Source organism: Cricetulus griseus, chromosome 7, assembly GCF_003668045.3.
Source record: "Cricetulus griseus strain 17A/GY chromosome 7, alternate assembly CriGri-PICRH-1.0, whole genome shotgun sequence".
Lineage (NCBI taxonomy): Eukaryota > Metazoa > Chordata > Mammalia > Rodentia > Cricetidae > Cricetulus > Cricetulus griseus.
The window spans coordinates 130,292,652-130,317,564 of record NC_048600.1 but is presented as its reverse complement, the minus strand read 5'-3'; the positions used below and the strand labels follow the sequence as shown (position 1 = coordinate 130,317,564).

The window sequence follows — 24,913 nt, the reverse complement described above, 5'->3', positions numbered from 1 at the left end:
TGAACAGCCAAGAAAAACCGCAGTTTATTAAGACTCAACAAAGCGCTGTATTTTTGAAAGCAACCTCCGGTGTGTGTCCAACCACCACATCCCATGAGGAGGAGGGGCATTAAGCGCCACAAACTCTTTTCTTTTAATCTTAGAGTCAGAGACATTTTAAATTTAAAAGGTTAAAAAAAAAAAAAAGGAGAAAGGGAGGGACCCACAAAAACTGCAAACATCCTTTACTTCCATCCCCAGTTTTAAAACATTAGGAGTTTTTCTACAACTCAGTGCTAAATGCCAGCATGGCAAGCTGTACGTCTGGGAGCACACGCACGCACGCACGCACACGCACGTACATATTTGATATACATACTTGGGTATACATACATCAAATACCCAGGACGCAGGTAATGACGATGAGCGCAGCCACTCTGAGGAGGGCCGTTCCGTGGAGACGTGATGAGCCCAGTTGTGCATAGTTCACGGTCCTCTGGAAAACCAGCGTTTCTCTGTGGTCCTGCGGGACTTGCTTTCTTCCTTGTCTTGATAAAACCATTAAAAAGCTAATTAAAAAATGTAATGCACAAGTTTCCTGACCACATAGGCAGGGAGTACAATGTTCATATATTTTTTTAAAACATACTTGAGGGTGTGTTATTTCATTGTCTTTCTTCCTTGCAAAACAATCAAAACATTGATCATCTTTAAAACATAAAGCAATTTTTAATATATAAAGCACTCTTCAAACATCTATTTCTTTTGAGTCCATTATTTGGTAAATATGTAACTGCTACACATTAGAGATTAGGTATTTTTCTTCTTTGTGTGTGTGTGTGTTTTTTTTTTTTCTTTTCTTCTTTTTCTTTTTTTTTTTCTTTTTCTTTTCTTTTTTTAAATAACATCTTCAGTGCTAGGAGTTGGGTTTAAAAATACATGAAATGGTGTGGAGCTGCCCCCGGGAGCCCTGGCTTTCCTGAGAGCTGGCCGGTGTGTGCAAGACAGAGACCACACTGCCTCATCACCTTGAGGAAGGGTGAAGACAACCGACAGAGTCCATGATGGCTGCAGGGGAACAGCACGTCCCAGCACGCCCCATCCCAGAGCTCTGAAGTAACACATCTGCATTCTGAAAATAGGTTTCTGTTTGTTTGCTTGTTTTTGTTTTTTTTACGATGGAAGTCTTTTTTTTTTATTCCTTTTAAATTTTTAAAATTTTTTTAAAATTTTTATTTTAAAGTCTGAAGGAGAGAAAAGGTCTGTAAACAGGTGGGAGCCCAAACCACAGCTCCTCCAAAAGCAGTCACAACCCATGTCCAAGTGCTTGTTCCCGCTCCTTGCGGGACACCCATTCTCTACAAGTATCTATGGCCACAGTTCAACAACAGTTTTGTTTTCTCTTTAACTTTATATTCCAGATGGGAAATGGTGCAATACTCTGGTAATAATCTTCTTGCATTAGTCCACAATGAAAAGCTGCTAAAGGTAGATAGACATATTATTTCTCCAGAGATATACACTGTAACTTTAAATGCAATAAGAGTCCTTGAGTAAACATTTACACATGAATTGTCACCAGCCCTGTCCCATGAACTCTCTTTACTGTTTCGGATTAGCTGAAGGGAGGAGGGCAGAGACACCTCAGTGCAAAGTTAGAAGTGAACAACAATGAGAACGTTTGACCAATTCGCCAAAAAAAAAAAAAAAAAAAAAAAAAAAAAAAAAGCATATACTGAATAAAAGGGAAACCCACAGTTAAATCCCGCACACACACTCAAACACGCGCACAGTTAGCACTAATCGTGCACGAGCGCACGTGCACACACACTGCTCCACAAGCACACGCACACACGCACATGTAGGCTATGAACGTAGACATTTCCTAGAGCCTGTTTCTGTGCACAGATGTCAACGTGGAAGTGTTCACATTTCAGTATTGGCCTGCTGGGTTCAAGTATTTGCATGTTTGATATGTCTTTTTTTTTTAACTTTTAAAAAATAATTTTTTGGGATAAAAAAAATGACATGACAAAGTAATGAAACAAGGTAATGTGCATAGGCGGATCCAGGAGGGGCGGAGCAGTGGCCACGCCTCACCTGCGCCCCACCCCGCCCCGCCCACCGCCTCTGGTAATGTGCATAATCGTCACAGGCTCACTTTAAATAGGCTTCAAGTCTCCCCCCCACCCCACCATAAAATAACCCTTTCCAGCCCACAGTCTGAAAAGTGCCCTTCATGATAAACTATTCTAAGCAGCTTTTATACTTAAAACTCAAAATGACACCACACCGTACAAACATAAGACGACATAAAATAAAAAGCTATGAGGAACATCCTGGCGTTAGCACGTGACACTGACCAAACGCAGCCCGCACTGTCTTCAACAGTTCACAAGGGCTGAGGCCAAGGGTCATCTTCAGAACTGGACAGAGGTACTCCAAGGGGCAGCCTGTCCATCCGAGGGGGCCTCAGAGTCGGGCCTGGCATGCTCAGCTCTCTCCACCCCAATGACGGTGACCCCTACATGGACTCGCCACTGAGCAGGTCCCCAGGCAGCAGAGTGTTGAGAGGTGTGGGGCTGCCAATCACCCTGGCATCATCAGCACTGGGCGGGCCCCACAGACTGCTGGAGTACTGGGGCACCCCACCCCACAGCAGCTCACTGCTGCCTTTGCCACTCAGACACGGGGTGCTCCAGTGGGCAGTGTCGCTGCGCACCAGGCCATGGGTGCTGCCCGAGGAGCCCAGCCTGGGCTGGCTGCCCCCACTGCTGGGTTGCCAGCTGGAGGTGGGTGGCAAGGCTTGGCCTTGGGCCAGGAACCGATTCACTTCTTCTTCACCAGCGAACTCAGCCAAGATGGTGGTGTTCCCCAGTACACACCTAGAAGGCAAGAAAAAGGCTAAGTGTGCCACCCCAAGTCCTGAGTGTGTGCTACCAGGAAAGACAGACAAAAGGATTGCCATGGCACAGGCTATCATGACCTAGCCTCTTGGCTGTGTTGTCACTGTTAATTCCTGGCAGCCAGCCACAGAGGATTTGTGTGTGGAGTACAAGTTTACATGCGCTGTACAACGGGGGCTAGCTGGCATCAGTGGTGACATCCCAGAGCAGGTCTTTCTGTATTCTGCATGGAAAGCACCCTCAAGTGGGCAGTGGGCTGCTGTGAGCAACCCTGGAGCCTGGGTGGCTAGAGGCTCCCTTTAGACTCTTCCTAGGGGACAGACACACAGATACAAACAGTGACTAGGAGAAGACACAGGCCGAGGATGCTGTCTATAAGGCTGCAGGAGGGGGGAAGTCTGTCCATACTCTGACGTTGGCTAGGAAAGGACACAGATCTGATTGGGGTGCCTGTGCTGCTGCAGGATGGGGGCAGTGCCACAACACTCATTCACTCCACCTAACAGAACTGGGCACTTGGGGCTACGTGGCAGTATGAAGGGGCTGAGGAAAAACATACATGTGCAGAGACTTCTGGGCCTTGGCGGCTTCTTCCTTGGAGCTGTAACGGACCACAGCATTGCCTTGGGTCAGATTCAGGTGGAATGTGATGAGAGGCCCATGCTGCAAACACAGCGTCCGCAGTGTAGAACCGTCAATCTGAGGAGGAAGCAAAGGGCACACCATGCTTTCCTCCGAGCTCTTGCTGTGCTCTGCAGCAGCAGTATGAAAGCTGGGTGTACTGCAGACTACAGCACATCCTCCTATGTCTGAGGTGGGTGAATTCCCTTGAACAGGTTCTCTTTATAAAATTATGTTTTCAGCTGCTGAAGGGCAACTAAGCCACCAGGAACATGGCTGAGAGAAGCACCTGGCTGTTTGCCCACACTGACCTGTCATTCACACTTGCCTCTGCCTCTAGGCCCTGAAGGAAGATGCCTGACACAGACAGTTACCTGCTCCAGGGGCAAAGCAGGTACCTTCTTGGCTATAAGTAGCTACCCATGGGTGTGACCTGGCAGCAGCTGTACCTGGGGTGTGAGGTTGCGCAGAACGAGCCAGCTGCTTGTTCTTCCTGAGGCGTCAGTGCTCCAAGCAGAACCTGGAGAACAAGTGCATGGGACAAGAACTCAACCCACAGGCCATGTTGTCTAGTCTGACCTAAAATATACATCAAGCTCTAGTCGTAGACCTCCTGGAAGCCACGGTACCGATTCCATCTATGGCCCATGACAACCCTGACTTCTTCAATGTGCTTGCCAGCTCAGGAGGCCTGTCCTTTTCTGCCTGTGCCTGTCGTAGGGGGCAGGTTTGATGGGATACCTTAGAAGCACCCGCAAAGTTCTATTCTCTACCTTGTTCTGTCCCCCATCCCCAGACAACACACTCAAGTTCTTCTTGTTAAAGGAATGACGTGAACACAGCAGAGCACCACTGCTGCTACTAAGGCTGGACACAGCCCTCGGTACTGGTGCTGACTGAAGCCTGAGTCACTTCTCTTCTCTGCTGCCAAGGGAGGGAGCCCAGAGGACAGCTATACGACACTTCTGAGGTACCTTAGTTTTTGGTATGGAAAGCCCTTATGTTTCCATGGAACCTTGTGGAAAAATTAAGACCCCTGTGCTGGGGCTGAAGCGATGGCTCAGCGGTTGGTTAACAGCACCGTTTTTTGGTTTTTTTCTTGTTTTTTTTTCCCCAGAGGACCCAGGTTCAATTCCAAGCATCCACATGGCAGCTCACAACTATCTATAACTCCAGTTCCAGGGAATCTATCACCTTCACACCAATGCACATAAAATAAAGCTTAAAAAAAAAAAAAGCCAATAAAGGCATTAAAAAAAAAAAAAACACAACCAAAAACAAAAAAACAAAAGACTCCTGTGCTGGCTGAGGTGTGTAGGAAGCCTAGAATGGCTGAATGGTCGGTCTCTTGAGGATACAGTCCATGGATCCACTCCAGGCTCAGGTCTGCTAAGAGGCATGGGATAAAACAGGCACACAGGAGGGGGCGGTGCTTACCCGAGGAGTAGGAGCTGGTCCAGCCTAGGGGACTGGTGCCCCAGGTGGAGGAAGGCTTGGGATTGGCTAAGCCTGGGGGTGGCCTGGTAGGTGCAGTAGTGTTTCTGGGTACCTTCCACAATTCATGAGACAGAGAGGCTTGTGTGTGAGAGGCTGGACCCGAGGACCATGTTGACTTAATGTCTGACAGTTTACCTAGGAGAGAACGGACACAGCACGTGCATTACGCCCGCCCCGAGAAGCAACCACAGCTCAGGGAGCTGGCAGAGCCCTGACACCGCAGATGGGAGAGACCAGCAGTGAGGAAACACCATGGTGTGCTTCGCCTCATGCCTCCCCGTCTCAGGTGGCCCAAGCTGGCCCCCAACTCCTAGCTTCAGATGGCCTTCCTACCTCAGCCTGCTGGGCTGATGGGGCCAGTGACTGCTTTCCAGCATGGGGCTAGAGCAAAAGAAAATCCAAGCTGGGCGTTAGTGGTGCACACCTTTAATCCCAGCACTCGGGAGGCAGAGGCAGGCGGATCTCTGTGAGTTTGAGACCAGCATGGTCTACAAGAGCTAGTTCCAGGACAGGCACCAAAGCCACAGAGAAACCCTGTCTTGAAAAACCAAAAAAAAAAAAAAAAAAAAAAAAAAAAAAAATCCAACAACACTCCAGGGCTAGTTGGCTATCTCTTTCGTGCTGGGACTGGATTCTGTTTTTTTGTTTTGTTTTTTGCCTTGGTAGTTGATCCCTTTTCCAGGCTTGGACTCCTCTCTCCCACCTCTGTCAGGCTTGTCTGGAACTGGGGCATGGCAGCGTGCACATCTCTCTAGCACCACCCCCTCCTTTGCCACACCTTGGGCAGAGCTGGCCCCTCTCCAGCACCGAGACCAGCAGAACCTCTGCTGTGTTTCCCCACTCTGGACACACAGGCTCACCACTCTGTGCAGCCACCCTTAGGGGGAACAAGGACAGATGGATGGGTGGCTCTACTACTTCTGCTTGACTCTTACTCTGCCACCTCCTGCAGGGATGCCTGCAACCTGAAAGCACGAGCTGTCTTAGCTCCTGGGCAGCTGGAGTGCCTACAGGCTTCCTTTCTCAGCTGACTGTGTTAAAGAGCCAGAGGCACACACACCCCTAACAGGAGAGGCTGGAAGTAGTGACCTAATTGAGTACTTGGGGACTGATGAGGGCCTGATGAGCGACAGGCTACTCTGGACATCCTATGCTCATGCTTTGCAGCTCTACAGTATGGCCTGGTACTGTGCTGCTCCCTGGTATCTGAAAGAGGCTGTGCCAAAAATCAGCATCACTAATGGGGCAGGAAAACAGATGGAAGCTGTGTGGTGATATCTTGTTTATACTCTAACAAACAAAGCTTGCCTGAAGATCAGAGGGTGGAGTTAGCCAGCCACTAGTTAACCATAAAGGTCTGGAGGTCTCTACAGACACACAGGAAGTGATATGGCTGGGCAGAGAGAGGAATATATGGTGGGAAGAGACAGGAGCGCATTACATTCAGTCTGAGGATTCGTAGGGACAGGGTCACCCTTTTGTTTCTCCTATGGCTGGCTCCTTTACTTCTCTGCATTTCAGCATTTCCCCTGATACCTGACTCCAGGTTTTTATTTTTAAGACCTATTAGAACTCGTGCTACAGCTGGGCAGTGGTGGTATACACCTTTAAGCCCCAGAACTCATGAGGCAGAGGCAGGCAGATCTTCTGTGAGTTCAAGGCCAACTGGTCTACAGGGTGAGTTTCTGGACAGCCAGGACTGTTATACAGAGAAACCCTATCTTGAAACAACCCCACTCTGAAAAAAGAGACAACAAAAAATAAAAACCCTTGTCTTGAAAGGCTGATGGCTGAAGCTGTGACTGACTGCCAAACAAAGTAAAAAATGATGCAGATGACTTGCTGGTTGAAGATTCATCTGCAGAGTGTTTTTTGTGAGTTTCAAGTTGGGTTTTGCGCTTGAGATTAGGGACAGTCTGCAAACTTCCAAAATCTAAAGCATCTCTGGTCCTGAGCACACGCTAACAGATACTTTAGCTGTGTTAGTCCACTCAGCACAAACACACCTCAAGTCAGTCTTCTCACAGGCTTTGCCGGGCATCCTCCGATGCCACAGAGGTCAGGTGAGCAGAACAGGTGCCCACCAACTATGTCTGATGCTGTTACCTGCCTCACAGTCCCGCCCACAGGAGGCAGGGGTGATGGCCCTCCTCACCTCCACTCTTGAGGAGGTAGCGGTTGACGTCCTGGATGGTGGTATTGATGGTAGGTCCAGTAGGGACACTGCCAGGAGTGACATCAGGGTCATTCTCGGGATCGATATTCTGAAGTCCTTTCCATGGAACTCCAGGGTGGAATTCTGTTCATGGAAAGCAAAACAAGGCTGCATACTAGAGCACCTTCATGTTGCATCAAGACATGTTAAAATCAATTTTTCATATTTTTAAAACTCTGATAGTTAGGCTCAGAGGCACTCCTTGAGTAATCAACTCTGGCCAGTTGATTACATCAGTCATTCTTTTGGAACAAACTTTCAGGTGTGAATGCTTTTACCAGGTAGAAGCTGGTGTCCCGTGTCCCCCCCCCCCCCCCCGGGCCTACTCCTACCTTGACCTGGGAAGCCACAGAACAATGATTGACCCCAGCACAGTCCATGAAGGCCAGCAAGTCCAAAGCAAAGGACTTGATGACTGCAGGACCCACAGTGCAGATCCAGGCTCCCTCAGCTCTAACTGCTGCTCCAGGCTGAGGGCACATTTGCCTTTACTGTGGCCCACGAAGTGTCAGATAATCTTACCTGGGGGCCAGCTGATGCTGGAGCCGTTTGAGATCTTATCGCTGTCAGATTTGGCACGAGACCAGCTATGGGGAACAGCTACGGGAGGACTGGCTGGTGACTCACTGTTCTGGATTAGATCGTACCGGCCATAGGAGTCATCAATGGAGGACTTACCTGGAGGCCCGATGCTTAGACCTCCAGGGATAGCACCTATGAAACAGGAAACCAGGAACTGAGTGAACAGTCTGCCACAGGCACCCGGGATACACTGCAGCCTTCCCTTCCAGGTCCAGGATCCCACTCACCGCTTGCAGTTACATGCACTGTTGGCCTTAGGCTGCCCAGGGTTCTCTAAGAACTGTCAGCCAAGGATGGTCTTCACACGACTAAAACAGGTATAAAACCCAGTACATTGAGGATGCTGGGTCAAGCTTCTGCCCCTGAGAGACACTGACTAGTTGCCCCTGAGAGACACTGACTAGTATTATCAACCACACACCATTACTGTTGTTTTGTTGTTACTATTATTTGGTTCCTTGAGACAGGGTTTCTCTGTGTAAGTCCTGGCTGTCCTGGAACTCACTCTGTGCACCAGGCTGTCCTGGAACTCACTGAGATCTACCTGCCTCTGCCTCCTGAGTGCTGAGATTAAAGGCGTGTGCACCACTGCACAGCTGTTGTTATTATCATCATTATTATACTTTACAGTGTGGGGGATCTAATTCAAGGCTTCATACATGCTAGGTACGTATTCTACCGTTGAACTGTGGGTTTTTTGTTTTGTTTTTTTGGTTTTTTTTGAGATGGAATCATATAGTCTGGATTGGCCCTGAACTTCCTCTGTAGTCAAGAATGATGACGCTAAACCAATCTTCCTGCCTCCAGCTCCCCAGAAGTTGGGATTATAGTGTGTGCTACTATAAACTAACTTGTCTTATGCACCCCAACGCTGGCCTTGAACTTGCTGTGTATCCTCATGTCCTTGTTTCTACCTCTCTAGTGCTAACATTATAGGCATAAACCACCAAGCTTGGTGTGCATGGTACTTGCACACTTTACCCCAGACTTCTTGCGTCTCAGGTAAGCACACTATCAACTGAGCTGTAGCCTCAGCCCAGAAACTAAAACATGTCTAGATGTGTGTATATACCTATGTGTTTGCATAGAGGCCAGGGCCATCAGGTGTCTTGCTCTATCACTCTCCTCATTTCCTTGAGACACAGTCTTTCACCAGCAAGCCCCAGGTACTCTCTCTCCATTTGCCCTAGGAAACAATGGGTGACAGGAGTATGCCACCACACACCATTTTACTGAGTTCTGAGGATTTCAACTCAGGGTCTCATACTTGTGCAGCAGACGGTCCTATCTGCTTAGCCATCTCCCCAGTGATATCCTCCCCCACTTATATTTTTAAAAATAATTGTGTTCTTTTTAAAAATTATTTATTTTTATGTGATTTGGTGTTTTGCCTGTGTGTATGTCTGTGTGAGGTTCTCTGGAACTGGAATTACAGACAGTTGTGAGCTGCCATGTGGATGCTGGGAACTGAACCCCAGGTTCGCTAGGAGAGCAGCCAGTGCTCTTAACCAGCTGAGCCATCTCTGCAGCCCCTCCCCCCACTTTAAGACACTTGCTCGGGCAGGGTTGAAGGTCACCTGGGCTCCAGTCGTCATCACCCTGTGGCTTCTTGAGTAATTAAGATTCATGTCATATACTCAGTGAATATTAGTAACTCTTTTTTTTTTTTTTTTAGATAAGATCTTTCTTTGTGTCCCTGACTGTCCTGGAACTCACTATGTAGACCAGGATGGCCTCAAATTCAGAGATCTGCCTGTCTCTGCCTCCAAGAGCTAAGATTAAAGGCCTGTGCCACCATGCCTTTTGTACTCTGGCTATAGCCACAGATTCTTGGACTATACTGACTGAGTTATACTCCAGCCACATTGTAAATCTTTTTTTTTTTTTTTTTTTTTTTTTGGTTTTTCGAGACAGGGTTTCTCTGTGTATCTTTGGAGCCTCTCCTGGCACTCTGTAGACCAGGCTGGCCTTGAACTCACAGAGATCCGCCTGCCTCTGCCTCCTGAGTGCTGGGATTAAAGGTGTGCACCACCAACGCCCAGCGTCTGCTGGTATCTTTACAGCAGCGGTGCTCTTACTTTGCAAGAACAAAGTGGGCACTGATTTATACAGAGTAAACCAACAATGACAGGGCCAGAGGTAAAGGGCCCAGATGTCACATGGAGATTCCCTTGCTAAATTAACCACTAGGGGATTACTTTGTATCAAGAGAAAACTATATGCTTTACTTCATTTCTTGTGCTCCTTTCTGGTTCAGGGGATGAACTCAGGCCCTCATACATGACTCAAGCCCACTGGAGCTCACATTAACCTCCCGCTACTGAGCCATACCCTAGACCACTCTAGGCCAACCTGATGATTAGCAGTTTTGTTTCTTTCTCCTTCCTAGTTTTTTTTTTTTTTTTTTTTTTTTTTTTTTTTTTGGTTTTTTGAGACAGGGTTTCTCTGTTTAGCTTTGGAGCCTATCCTGGCACTCCCTCTGGAGACCAGGCTGGCCTGAACTCACAGAGATCCGCCTGCCTCTGCCTCCCGAGTGCTGGCGTGCGCCACCAACGCCCAGCCTGAGTATTTCTTTTTGTGTTTTACTTTTTGAAAGGTGAGATACCCATACAGGCCACACAGCTTCGGGTACAAGCAGCTGTGAGCCACCCAATATGGGTGACAGACCTCAACTCTTCTGTAAGGGCAGTAGCTGTTCTTACCTGTGGAGCCGGCTCTCCCGGCCTCACAGGCTCTTTTTGTTGGCAGATAAGGAGCTAATAGTGGGCACGTGGGCTCTGACCTATCTTCTTTGGTGTTCTGGGGCATTTTCAATGCTGCCTTCATAGAAATGCATGGGATGAACATATATACTTCAGGCTACCCTACCAATAAGTCCACTGCCACCTTCGGTGGCTGGGCATTGACCATGACATACATACCGTGCTTGCTGGGATTCTGGTCCAGAGGAGAAGCAGCACTGGACAAGTTACCCATGGAGTTGGGATGTGTCCACTGAGGGAGGCGTGACTGGGACTGAGATGAGTCCTTCACAGACAAACCACTGCTCACGTCAATGCTGTTGACATTCATGTTTGGGTTCAATCCAGCTGCAAGCACAGGAGTTATTAGCATTTGCCCCTTTCCTGGAAGAAAGGTCTCACTGAAAGTCACCCTCCACCCTTAGGCACAGCCACCAAGTAGGTGCTGGGAATCAAGCCCAGTCCTCTGGAAGAGCAGCCAATGCTCTTAACCACTGAGCCATCTCTCCAGTCCCTACAATTATTTTTGAAATAAATACTACTCCTGAATTAAGGTGAGCATGCTACTAGTCTCCAGGGACAAATGCCTCACAGCCCTGTCCACTGCTGATTCAGTGCTGGACACCAGAGTTCTGAGGCTTCTCAGATGGGGCAAGTTCTGAGGAATCCACAGCACCACTTGGGAAACCCTGACACAGCACCTAAGGAACACGCTGGTCTGTACAAGTCAGCAACACAGGAAACAACTCTTCAGGAGCTCTGGACTGTGGGTGCTGCATTATTGTTTGGGGGGACTGGGCAAGGACAGCACTGTGCTAGGATAACTAAGACTTGAGGGTCATGACAGAAGATTGCAGCAACACATCCTGGTGAGGGTCAGACACTCAGCTGGAGAGGAGCAATCTGCAGCTGAGCAACCCAGTGCTTCCAACCCTCTCTGACAGTGAGTTCCTGTACTACCACTGTGTGACATTAGTGTGCCGATCCCATAATTCCAATCTGTCATGGCAGAGCCAACTCTACCACTCAAGTAGAGTCAAACATTTTAGTTCTCAATTTTAGAGCAGGAGATGCAAATTCAACTGTCCATGGGACATATGGGCAATGAAGACAAAGGGCAAATAGGCCAGTGGGCCTGAGGGCTTGTCCTATGGCAAACTGAACAGGCTCTGCCCTGCCAAAATACGGAGGTACTTACTGCTGGGCCAAATGGAAATAGGTACTGCCATATGGAAAGCAAGGAGGCTCTGGGGCACCACTTGTTGCTACTGGTTTTTTTTTTTTTTTTTTGACAAGTCTCTCTATGTGCCTGTCCCAGAACATGTTACATAGATCAGGCTGTCCTGGAACTCAAAGAGATCTGTCCGCTTGTTGAGTGCTGGGATTAAAGGTGTGCACCACCACACTAGCCATGCACCCGGCTCCGCTCAACAGCTGAAGCTGATGCACAGTCACATACTGTGACTGCCAGGGAATCCTCCTCACAGCCTCTGTTTTCTAGCTTTCATTTCCATACACAGCTCTACCAGGGAAAGCAGCAACAAGGACTAGATGTTACAACACTCTGCCTGCGGTCCTCTCTCCCACGTCGTCATCCTTTAAGTCGGTGAGCCAGCTGGTGTCCTCGAATGAGACTGCCCTGAACACACCAAGGCTCCCTGTTATCTACAAAGGCTTCTTCATTACTTACTGAACCATTACCTGGATCAGCTGGGCCTTAAATTTAAATTTTAATCTTATATATTTTTATATTTCTTTGTTTTGAGGAAGGGTCTTGGTACATGACCTTGCTGGCCTGTTATTTGCTATATAGCCCAGGCTAATCTTGAACTGACAGCAATCCTCCTGCCTCAGCTCCTTAATGCTGAGATCAGAGGTGTATTATCTTGAGCTTATCAAGGTGACAGTGAACCTTTCCTTCTTGAGAGCTCTCGGGTCATTGGGTTACTGTTCCTGTTGACACAGGCAAGGCACCTTGGCCTGGGCTGTGTGAAGGGAGAAGGGGAAAGAGACCTCAGAGTGACATGGCTTCTGGTTTCCTGTCACAGGCTGCTCAGTTTCTAAGTGGCTCTTCAGCATTACTGTTATAGAGAAAAGCCCAGCGCCAACACGACAGACAGTCCATTCCAAAGTTTCCTATACCTAATAAGCTGCCTATTTTAAATGTTATATCACATACATTAAATATATTATAACTATAATTTCAATACCATAACATTTTTATCAAAATAAATCTTTATCCAACTTCAAAGAGTCATTGCACAAGGTGATTCCTACAAGTCAAAGTCTAGCAGGTTAGAGGACAGGTACACCAGGATCTGAGACACTGTACGACAGTGAATGGAGTGTAGTACATTCTGAATAACCATCTTAAAACAGAGGTTCACCATGCATCTGTCATGTGGGATTACTGTTACAAACAACCCCCCCACCCCCCACCACACACACACACACACAGACACACACTTTTTATCAAGCAGCAACTCTGTAAGCCAAGCTGGCCTCAAACCTAAGTCTACCTAACTAGCGCAACAGCTCAAGTCCTGGGGTCAAAGGTGTGAGCCACCATGTCTAACCAAGAGCTTCACATATTATTAATTCACGAAATCTTGAAAAGAACCCTGTGCAATAAACATTTCTATTTCATATGGACAGGAAAACTGAAGCAAGAGCAACCAGGCAAATTGTACACATTAGCAGTGGGTGGGAACTGGAACCCAGGAGGTCGTAACCAAGGGAGACTTGTGCTTCTCCCACTAAAGGGACAATAATGGACAGGACAATAATGGACAGGACAATAATGGACAGGACAATAATGGACAGGACAATAATGGACAGGACAATAATGGACAGGACAATAATGGACAGGACAATAATGGACAGGACAATAATGGACAGGACAATAATGGGGGATACAATCTAGCTCAGTAGTTTTCAGCTTCATTATGAAGGCATAATACAGCTATTATTTATTTACTTATTTTGGGTTTTCCAGACAGGGTTTCTCTGTATTGCTTTGGAGCCTGTCCTGGCACTTGCTCTGTAGACCAGGCTGGCCTCAGACTCACAGAGATCCACCTGCCTCTGCCTCCCGAGTTCTGGGATTAAAGGTGTGTGCCACCACCACCTGCCACATAATACATTTATTATCAAGTAGGAAGACATGCTATACCATTCTCTATCAAAATATGTATCAGCACGTTGAAGAGGGAGTTGGCAGCTATTCACTGTGACCCAGCTGGCCTCTGCCCCTTTGAAAATGTGTATTTGAAGCTACTTAGTCCCCTTGTCCCATGTCCACAGATTTCTGCCAGCTATCAGCAGATAATTCTGAAATGCTTCTCCTAGCTGCCCATTTGGTGCCAGGAGGTCTCTAGCATCAAGCTTGTTCTGACAGGTCACGTTCTGTGGGAGTGCAGGCCAGCAACCACCCTTATTGAGGGTCTGCTTTATCAGTCTGAACATCACTGACCAGAAGGAAACAAACTCCTATCTATAGCTGAGACTAGAGAACAGAGGCTAGAAAAGAATAGTAGCTAGGCAGTGGTGGCGCACGTTTTAATCCCAGTACTCGGGAGGCAGAGGCAGGAGGATCTCTGTGAGTTCAAGGCCAGCCTGGTCTTCAGAGTGAGTTCCAGGACATCCAGGGCTACACAGAGAAACCGTGTCTTGAAAAACAAACAACGATAAACTAGAATGAACTGAATGGATTTTGCCGCAACAGAGTGTTTTCGTAAGCACCACTCCTCAGCCCCAGGCACCAGATCACACTAGGTCCTTGTTACATAATTCAGGCTAGTCTTCCACTCATAGTAGTACTGCCTCTGCCTCCCAAGTGCGTGGACTGGAGGTGAGTGCCACCATGTAAGGCCTCCCAGGTACTAAGTATCTGAGGTAGTAGTGAACTTGGGCTATGCTGAAGACAGTGTTGTTCCCTCAAGATGAAGTCTGGAGCGTCCACTCTCTGATTCTGCCTCTGATGTGCTGTTTCAGCATAGCCAGCCATTCAGCCCTGGTTACCACAGGAGGGACCTGACACCTGTACCTGGTGTAGCTTTTAAAGACGCAGAGAACTCACCAAGAGGATAAGGAGCAAAGGTGTTGGGTGAAGACTGCTGCTCTTTGGTCTGCAGGTCGGGAAGGCCGGGAGTCTGGGGGTGTGGGGGGAAGCTATCCATGGCCGATTTGCCTGCAGAAGGGTGCAGAGACAGGTGCGGCGGGGGTGGCGGTGGTGGAGGCTGCTTTACAAGCAGGGCCTGGGCCAGCTGGCGCTGGTGCTGCTGGATCTGCTGCTGCAGATTAGTGATTGTGCGTGCAACCTGGCAGGTGGAAACACACACATACACTGCATGTTAGCCAGGGTTGGAGCAGAGTGCACGCATGATCTACAGACTGAGTACATTCCTACCTCAGCCTCTACCAGTGGGCAGCCTCATCCCAGACCTAGCTGGTTCTGGCACTTTCCAAAGAGGAGGCTCAACTGGAAAAAAGCCAGCATCAACCTAAGAGGTCATCCGCTGGGGCTCTTCTACTAGAACCGGAGCCGATGGCAAAGTCCGTCTGAGTGGCACTTACTTGCTGCTCCTGTTGTCTCATGGGTCCCGAAACATTCCGCTGGGCCTGTAGCATCTGCTGCTGGATTTGTAAACGTTGATATGCCTGTTCACAGAAAATTCCAACATCAAAACAAGTGATTCAGTCTCAGTAACATCAGCAAACAGAGAAAGAAATTCTTAGAATGATCTAGATTACAGGTTGGACTGGCTGGAAGATGGGGTGGAAGTCTCCAAAGCTCGGTGCACTTGTGCATGAAGCACTCGGTGACGGACTCCTGGACAAGCTGGAAAAATGAGCACCATACTCTGGCTGAATACTGCTGATTTTCTGTACAACACATATTTTGGGAGACTTTTTGGATAGAGGACTCCTGTAGGTATTTCCAAATCAAACAGCCCCGGATTCACAAGTCCCTCTGTGAGGTTTCATACGCAGTAAACAAGTGCTGGGAAGGCGTTACCAGGCGCAGCTGCCTGCCAGTTGCAGTCCAGGGAGCTCAGGGATGCAGCATTTGTGAGCCCATGCTGGGGTGGGCTTTTTGGTGACACAGCTGTCCAGGTCACTCATGCTCCTGTAAGTAATGCCAACAAACTCACTGGGTCACCAATCCAGACTCAGGTGGAACTGGTTCTTTAGTTTGCTGGTGGTGCCCATTTGATCCTCTCTCTCCAGGAAAAGACACACAGAAGACTTAAGTTACACTGTCTTAAAAAAACCAAAAACCCAAACAAAACAAAACAAAAACAATTTTGCCTGGCAGTGGTGGCGCACACCTTTGACCCCAGCACTGGAGGGAGAGGCAGGAGGATCTCTGTGAGTTCAAGGCCAGCCTGGTCTATAGAGAGAGTTCCATGGCTGTTACACAGAGAAACCCTTTCTCAAAACCAAAAGAAAAAAAAAAAAAAAGCCTCATTAGTTGCAGATAAGGTTTTCACTTAAGAATTCTCTAGAAGTTCTAAAACTGTAGTAAGTAGTAAACTTCATTTCTCTCATTTTTCTGGAAAAAAAAATGTGACCAGAATATACCAGGTGCAAGCCAACTTCCTTCCATCTTAGCCATACAAGGAAAGCCTGCTGGGTAACAAAGGCTGTTTGTGTACACCAGGTGTAAGCCAGCCTCTTCTTGTATCTTCCACACCACAGGAGAGACCCTGCTGAGAAACACACCCCCAGGCCCAGCCCTGGCTTGTGACAATACTGCAAGCTCTGCAGTGTCCCCCAGACACTAGCTGTGCAGCACTGTAACCCTTTTCTGCCCTGCTTCTGTGACTTCATAGGTGTACTGTCCCCTTCAGGGAGGCTTTGTGGGAGGGGCGGCGATGACATCACACAGACGGGATGCAGGCATGTGACTCCCTAGTTAGGGGTCTGTGTTGCTTTGAAAGAAAATGGTCCCCAGAGGGAGTGGCACTCACTATTAGGAGGTGTGGCTTTGTTAGAGGAGGTGTGTTATTGTGGGGGCAGGTTTTGAGGTCTCATATATGCTCAAGACACACCTAGTGTCTCAGACCACTTAATGTTGCCCGTAAGATGTAGGACTCTCAGCTACTTCTCCAGCACCATGCTCCCCACAAGTGCTGGGCACTGAACTTGGGTCTTTTGGGAGAACAGCCAGTGCTCTTAACTGCTGAGCCTTCTCTCCAGCCCCTAAACCACACAACTTTTAAGAACTCCTGGGACGAATTAGCTGATCTCAACTGAGGTTCTGGGAGACCTGAGTTTGAATAGCTTCTCCTCTATGATCCTATGATGGTTTTTGTGTATACCATCCTGGGGAGAAGTGAGGAAGTACTGTTTAGTGTTCTGTGGCTCAGAGGAGAAACTGAGAGATCTAAGGGATAGATAGGCCCAAGACATTAACAAGCTTCGGAACAGTGATACCCTTGAACAAAACCTTTCCTAGTTCATCAACAGTCACAAGACAGTGCAATGTGGAAAACAGTGTGATAGCAGCTTCATCTGTCAAGGTGTTTCTGTTGCTTCCTGACGTGAGGTCTCTCTCTAGACTGGGACCATTCCAAAACTTACCAGCTGCAGCTGATAGAGCTGGTTCAACATCGTCATATGCTGAGGGTTAATTGGCGAGGTTAATAGTGCAGGGCTGAGACCAATGTTTTTTGCTGCAAACTGCAAAAGCTGTGCTTGAACCTGTTTAATAGAAAACATATCAATGAAGCACCATCTCTATGGAAACATGCACTTTATCTGTGTGCAGCTTTGTTTTTGGACGCAAACTGGTGGTTAACTGATATTGCATCTGTTTGACAGATGAACTTGAGAGGCCAGCAGAACTTAGTATAACATGTTCAGATACAGAAGATAGTAGTAAATCTTCTAAAACTAATGGGTTTTTTGTTTTGTTTTGTTTTGTTTTAAGCCAGGTGTGGGAGCCAGGCAGATCTCTGAGTTCAAGGCCAGCCTGGTCTACATAATGAGTGAGTTCCAGGACATTTAGGGTTACCTAGTAAGATCCTGTCAATAAAAACGTAATTTTTTTTCTTTCTTGAGACAGGATCTCATGCAGCTCAGGCTAGCTTCACACTGGCTATGTGGTGGATGGCCTTGAACCCCTCCTGATCCTCTTGCCTCTACTGAATTCTACGATTGCAAGCAAGGGCCACCCTGCCAGAAGATTTCTTGCTCTAAATACTTTAGCTGTACATTTATTTTCCATGGCTTGAGGCCAGTCCTAGAGGTTAGTTTATGTTCTGCCAAAGGGAAACTTTAAGGTCTGGAGGGGAGAAGATACTAACCCAGTTAACTGCTACCTCAGCAGGAGGAATACATCTTACACAGGTGCCCCAACCAGTCACCATGGGAGCAGATACACCTTCACTAACACATGTAAACTTATTTTTCTACCAAGTTCCAGCCATCTCAACTCACTGTGTACACCTGTTCTTTCCCACAGGTCAACACTGACTTCCTATGTTTGAAGGTCAGAAAATGAATCTCCCTAATCCCTAGGCTCAAACACTCTCAAATGTAGTGGTCAGAAGTGGAAATTTTGTCAGGAGATGGAGAGATGGATTAGCAGTTTTTTGTTTTTTGTTTGTTTTTTTCCAAGACAGGGTTTCTCTGTGTAGCTTTGGAGCCTATCCTGGCACTCTTGCTGGAGACCAGGCTGGCCTGGAACTCACAGAGATCCGCCTGCCTCTGCCTCCCGAGTGCTGGGATTAAAAGAGTGCACCACCAACGCCCAGCTGGATGTCTCAGCAGTTTAGTGTACTTTTTGCTCTTGTAGAGTTCCTGGGTTCAGTTCCAGTACCCACATGATGGCTTACAACAATCTGTAAGTAACTCAAGTCCCAGGCTTTAGATACCCTCTCTTCTGACCTCTTTGTACACCAGGTACAAACACTCACTACACATAAAACAGGCAAAACATTCATACACATAAAATAAAATTGACCAACAAATTAAAAAATAGAAGGGGATTTGGGAACTGATTAGGTTATAAGGGCTCTGTCCTCAGTGGGATCAGTGCCCTCGTCAATGATACCCAGGGAAGCTTGCTGCTTGCTTGACTCTGGATGCAGAAAAGCTGCCATTAGGATGAACAAGCCCTCCCTCACAGGCGCCAGAACCTCTGCATCCTTGCTCTTGGATGTGCAGCTTTTCAGAACTACAGGACGACTGTAAATTATCCACTTCAACAAATTGCACAGCACTTAAATTAAATGTCACAAGTGGAGGTGAAGGATTACCACACTTTCTTTTAAAACAGGTTAGACATAAGACTTTCCAGAAACCCCAAACATCTCCTGGGTAATAGAGGTCTTCATAAGAAGGTAGTTTTGTGGGGTGTTGGTGGCGCACGCCTTTAATCCCCACACTCGGGAGGCAGAGGCACACGGATCTCTGTGAGTTCGAGACCAGCCTGGTCTCCAGAGTGAGTTCCAGGACAGGCTCCAAAGCAACAGAGAAACCCTGTCTCGAAAAACCAAAAAAAAGAAGGAAGCTTTGTTTCTGTCACAGAGTCCTAGGACTCTTGCTCTTTCTGCAGGATCCACAATTACAGATTGATTAGAGCTCTGGATTACCTCAGGTTCAAAGATCGCATCAATATGAACTGATTCCTAACTAATATTCTCTCCCCTCCCTCCAAGACAGTGTCTCTCTGCAACCTGGCTGTCCTTGATCTGTAGACCAGATGTGCACCACCACTGCTGCCTGGCTTCTGATTATTAATGCCCTTTTTCTTTTTTGATGGTTTTCTGAGACAGGGTTTCCCTGTAAAACAGCCCTGGCTGTCCTGGAACTTGCTTTGTAGACCAGGCTGACCTTGAACTCACAGAGATCCGAATATAAAAGAATCTTTATGGTCTGGGCTAGAGAGATGGCTCAGCAGACAAGAGCATTGGCTGTTCTTGCAGAGGACCTGGGTTTGAATCCCAGCACCCACATAGTGGTTCACAGCTGTTTGTTACTCCAGTTCTAGGGGATCTGACACTCTGCCTCCAGGGGTACCTAGCATATACATGGTGTACACACATACATACAGTCAAAACACCTATGCACATAAAATCAAAAAGAATCTCTTTAAGTTCCTGGGTGTTGTGGTGTACATCTTTGATCCTAGAATTTGAGAGGCGGAGACAGAAACAGATGGATCTCTGTCAGTCCAAGGCCAGCCTGGTCTACATAGAGATCCTGTCTTGTACATACTCTGTTACAAACACACACACACACACACACACACACACACACACACACAATAAACCAGACAAAAAAAAAGAAGGAAACTTAAACAGAAGAAAGAGAAAGAAAGAAAGAAAGAAAGAAAGAAAGAAAGAAAGAAAGAGTGCTGGCCAGTTTTATGTCAACTTGACACAAGCTAGAGTCATCAGAGAGGAAGGAGACTCAACTGAGAAAATGCCTCCATTATTGGGCTGTAAGCAAGCTTGTACTGTATTTTCAATTAATTAGTGATTGATGGGGGAGGGAGAGCCCAGCCCATGGTGGGTTGTGCCACCTCTGGGCTGGTAGTCCTGGATGAGCACGCTGAGCAAGCCATGGGGAACAAGCCAGTAAGCAGCTCCCCTCCATGGCTTCTGCATCAGCTCCAGGCTCTAGGTTCCTAAACTGACTTCTTTCAATGATCAACGTGATGTGGAAGTGGAAGCCTAATAAACCCTTTTCTTCCCAAATTGCTTTTGGTCATGATGTTTCATCACAGCAATGACAACCATAACTAGGACATACACCATAAAAACAATAAACAAATACAGAGAAACCCTGTCTGGAAAAAAACAAAAAAACAACAACAACAAAACCCAACTACAACAAATGAACAACCTCTCTCCTCAAAAAAAAAAAAAAAAAAAATCTCACCAGGCAAAAAGGATCAGCTAGTAACTATAATTCCCAATCTATAGCATACACACTCTTAAGTTTCTCAAGATGGGGTTTCTCTGTGTAGCCCTGGCTGTCCTGAACTCACTCTGTAGACCAGGCTGGCCTTAAACTCAAGAATTATGCCTGCCTCTGCCTCCCGAGTGCTGGGATTAAAGGCGTGAGCCACCACACCAGGGCAGTGAACCCTGACACACAATTCCAACTGCCATCTCACTAAAGCATCACTGTCCTGGCTGTCCTGGTGGCCTCTTCCTGATGTTCCACACCAACAGCAGCCTGCTGGCTTTCGTTCCAGAGAATCCCATCATGTTATCACAGTAATTTCCTCAGAGAAGATCAGATAAAAACCAAGCACAGTGTGCGAGGCTCCCAGGGTCAGACCTGAGGGGATAGAAACTGAGGCACTTGAGCACGGAGGCTGGGCTGGGAGGAGTTAAGAGGCTGCACTGGCGGCTGCTGCATGGTCCTGGCTTGTGCTGCTCCGCTATTGCCAAACACACCCAGATTGCCACTCGGGATCTGCGGAGACAGAACAGCACTTAGGAAGTGGGGTAGGCAGATTGGGGAAGGGTGAAGTGACAGGGTTCCCACCACGAATGCCAAGGTTTTTCTGTTTCCTACCCCTCAACCTTACCCCTACGTGTACAATATGAATGCTATTTGTATAGGTTATAGAGGATGGAAAAATTAGCCTAAGACGTGGTCTATGCTTTTAAATCACAGGACACACACACATCAGTGCATTTTAAAGTGTACCCAAACAAGTCTGTCACAGTGAAAGAGATAATTAAGACTGTTTCAAAATAATAGTAAAAAGACATGTAGCCTGGGTGACAAATTTCTTTCCCAGAAGGAACCGAACTCTCTATGTTCAGTCAGGCAGAGAAAAAATGTGCCGGTCACCGTGAAGCAGGCAGAGGAATCTATTTCAGTTCAGTTGCTTCAACAACCCCAAGGCTGCATCAATTAGCAGAGTCCGAAGTTAACCTGACGTCCTCCATGTTGTGGCATGAGCCCCCCAGCTGACAGGGTGGAGCAGGATGCACTTCCTGTTGGAAAGCTGACTGAGGGACTGGGCAGAAGAGCATGCTAAGCCCGTGCTATGCCCTCATCAACTGGGTTTCTAGGGTTCAGACTTCCCACTAAACTTCACCAAGGAGCTGCAAAGAGCCGACAGACAGGGCCACAATAACCCGTCAGCGACTGCTCAGTCTCTTAGCAGACACTCAGGTCTCCAGATCCTTTCTAGGATGTAACAAACAGGTAAGACAGCCAGAAGGCTCTGGAAATCTCACTGAAGTCCTTGTACCTGGGGAGAAGGGCCCCCAAAGTGAAGACCACTTGGTAATACACCAGCACTTCCCTTAGTAGCAAGTTAGTTCTGGGTGCAGAGAGGCACTTAAATATATTTTAGTTCAGTGTGAAAACAACCTTGACACATTCCTATAGAGTAGCTAAATTTCAAGAAGTGCCCCTCAGTTCTGAGCTTCCATGAGCACTGCAAGGAGAGTCTGGGAGCACTTGAGTGCTTTTCCATACTCCCTCATGTCTTAAGATCAAAGAATCAATTGAAAACAGTACAATTCATTCTCTAACAGTTTAGAAGTCAGGAGAATGAGTAGAGACCACTGCCTGCTCTTTCCCAACAGCCTTACCTGTCTAGAAGAGTTCAAGTTTTGCATGCCCAGCCCTGAGGCAATCCCACCCAGGGCCTGATTGGGGAGTGCACTGTTGGAAAGGGGGAGCTTCAGGCTTGGGGAAGGCAAAAACGGTGAAGTCGTGGGCTCTTCCACGAGGCCGCCATCCTGATTGGAGAAAGAAAGGGTGAGCTGTGTGTGGTGCCCGCCGGCACGCAGTGCACCAAACAGTTTCCCACGGAAATAGTGAGAGGGGGATGGATGGATAAAGAATTAAACGATAAAAATGTGTGGAGAATGAGGCAATGGAGGACATGGGCAAAAGGAAGAGGGAAAAGAGAGAGAGAAACAGGATTAAGACGCTGCTTTTGCTAAGACACTGACAAGCACATACTTTAGCTTCTAGCATTCTTCCCCCTGCCCAACTGGAGGCTCCAAGAGCACAGCTCTCCAGGGAGGCACAGCTCCTACCTCCACACAGCACTTGACTCAGTTTTATAAACAGAAGATCCTACTGACCTCGGCTGCACTGAGGTTACACTACAGTGCCAAGCTCTGCAAATCTAGTATCTCATCTATGGCACAACCAACCCGCAGATAACTCTACACGTTAGAGAAAGAGCTCAGGTCCCAATTATTCTTCCATATGCAGCAAATAAAAATAAATGTAGTGGCCCACACCTAGACTATCAGTATCCCGAGGCTGAGGCAGGAGGATGATGAGTTTGAGGTCAATAACTTAAATTTCCAGGATGCCAAAAATTTGGCATTTCAGATAAATACAAATAATTTTTAGTATGAATGTGCTCCTGACCACGCATGACACAGCTCATCTGCCTGTGTGAAGCATAGGGAGACTCATCAGGGTGTCAAGGGCTCATTAGGGAACAGAACTTGGATGGAATCAGGGCTCCGGTGCACACTAAGTCAAGTCTTGTTCATATTGTAAGGAGGCTTTGAATTTGAAATCCTCCTGCCTCAGTTTCTTGAGTAGCTGGGATTACAAGCTAGTGCCTCCAAGCCTCATTTTTTTTTTTTTAAAAACACTTGTCTTTTCTTGCTTCAGTTTTATTTTCAGGGTTCAAGATTTAAATTGAATTTAATGTAATGTTTTCTCCTTTTGAAGTCATATCACTCTGAGGAAGGTACATTCTCCCATAATCACACTAAAGAGGGACAGTGCTCTGACTGAATTTAAAACACCAGAGAGGTTCCCCTGGGTACTTATTGTGGCCACTGGCAAGAGGGGCCAGCCAGGCATAGGTACTCAACCCCAACACTCCTTTTCTGAGCTTAAACCTGCTAAGTATCATTTCCAGTTGGAAGAACTGAGTATTCCAAGCAAGACAGAAAAAAATGAGCACCCTGGCCTACTGCCTAACAGAACAGATAACTGTCAGGTTTGTATGGTAACAAGAAGAGCCAGTTTTCCATCTGAGCACCTCCCAGGTCTTATGACACTATGTGTAATACAACAGTCCTCTTGAGTTAAACATTCTTACATGTAAGGAAATGTGAGGCAAAAGCCACTTACATGTCCTGACTTCCCATCTGACTTGCTTTAAGGACACAGCTCAAATAAAAAGACTTCTTGTTGAAGGTAGAAACAAAACACCTGCCTAGATCCATACCTTGTCAAGGAAGGTGGGGCGGTCCATGGAAGACTCTTTGGAGATTGGTGGGCGGCAGCCGAGGGTTTTGGTGACCATTCCATTGTAGTCGGTCATTCCCAGTCCACGCTTGTCCATGTCCACCTTCTTTTCCAGCAGAGCGCCTGGGGCACAACACAGAGAGATCAACACTGAAAACAAAGGGGCATAGGACAGGCAGCGGCGAGGGCCTCGGGAAGGGGGTGGCGCCTTGGCTGCTGGTGAGGCGCTGGGGCATCATGAGCCTGAGCTGCTCTGCTCTCCAGCCCCACAACCACCCTGCACACCTGCGATTGGGCCCCGCTCCTGCCCACTCTGGCCACACTGCCCTCTAGGGAGCTTAGTCCCTAGGGAGCCTAGTCACCTGTCCATTCTCTGCCTTGGGATGAACTTCCTCTGCTTCCCAGACCTGAAAGCTCCCTACACCTCATGGTCACTGCTTCTCACCCACTGCCAGTTGTCAGGGAGCTTTTGTCCCAGTGAATTGTGTTTCGGTCACTTTAATTGTGCTCTTCAAGTCTAAGAGGCTGTACGTCACTGTTGCCACTTGCCTGGCTTCCCTGCCTGACACTATGTCCAACAAGACTGACATTGTATATTCACATACTACGTACTGTAGGGCTGAGGGCTGGCTCAGTCATCAAAGGCTAGGCTCATAACCAAAAATATAAATGCACTACTGTCTGTCCCTGTAGGTTGGCAGAAAACCTGACTGCTGACAAGTGTCCAGTTTAGGTCAGACAAGGCAGTATTCTAGGACCTTACACTGAAAAGTGTCTGTGGTGCTTTGGTGCTCTATTCTTCACAGAGGTGTGGTTTTTGTTGATTTTGGAATTAAAAATACCCACTACCTAATGTAGTGCTGTGTGGTGGTCCTCAAGCAAGAAAGCTACTGTGCCCTGCAAACATGCACATGCCAGGTCATTTTCTTCCAGGCGTGAGCTGCAGCACTGTGGATTGTGATTCAGTGTCAGCAACAAAACCCAGGGGAGCAGAGGAAAATGGGAGAAGAAAAGGATTCCCTGGTGAGGCTGCTCACAGGCGCTGGGGTTCAGGGAAACAGGCAGGCACAGTGACACTGGCAATACGGCTCAGCAGTAGAGGAGTTCACTATGCAAATCTGGTGACCTGACTCCACAAAAAACTGTCGTCTGACCTCCACACATGTACC

The 24,913-nt window shown here is 47.5% G+C and overlaps 1 protein-coding gene across 3 annotated transcripts in view; it reads right to left on the bottom strand.

Moving 5' to 3' along the window:
• Tnrc6c (trinucleotide repeat containing adaptor 6C) overlaps nt 1–24,913 on the bottom strand; it is a 74,759-nt gene continuing 49,846 nt past the window's right edge. Inside the window, exons 9-21 of one of the 3 annotated variants that reach the window (XM_027425537.2) lie at nt 23,725–23,867; nt 22,112–22,261; nt 20,838–20,975; nt 17,127–17,246; nt 15,117–15,200; nt 14,620–14,860; nt 10,722–10,889; nt 7,741–7,932; nt 7,159–7,302; nt 4,944–5,138; nt 3,956–4,026; nt 3,445–3,584; nt 1–2,864 (exon numbers count right to left, since the gene is read on the bottom strand). In XM_027425537.2, the coding sequence (XP_027281338.1) occupies nt 2,504–2,864; nt 3,445–3,584; nt 3,956–4,026; nt 4,944–5,138; nt 7,159–7,302; nt 7,741–7,932; nt 10,722–10,889; nt 14,620–14,860; nt 15,117–15,200; nt 17,127–17,246; nt 20,838–20,975; nt 22,112–22,261; nt 23,725–23,867 (2,147 nt within the window). In that variant the 3' untranslated portion in view covers nt 1–2,503. The remainder of the gene's footprint in view (nt 2,865–3,444; nt 3,585–3,955; nt 4,027–4,943; nt 5,139–7,158; nt 7,303–7,740; nt 7,933–10,721; nt 10,890–14,619; nt 14,861–15,116; nt 15,201–17,126; nt 17,247–20,837; nt 20,976–22,111; nt 22,262–23,724; nt 23,868–24,913) is intronic. The other 2 variants (XM_027425538.2, XM_035447301.1) reach the window with 2 other exon arrangements.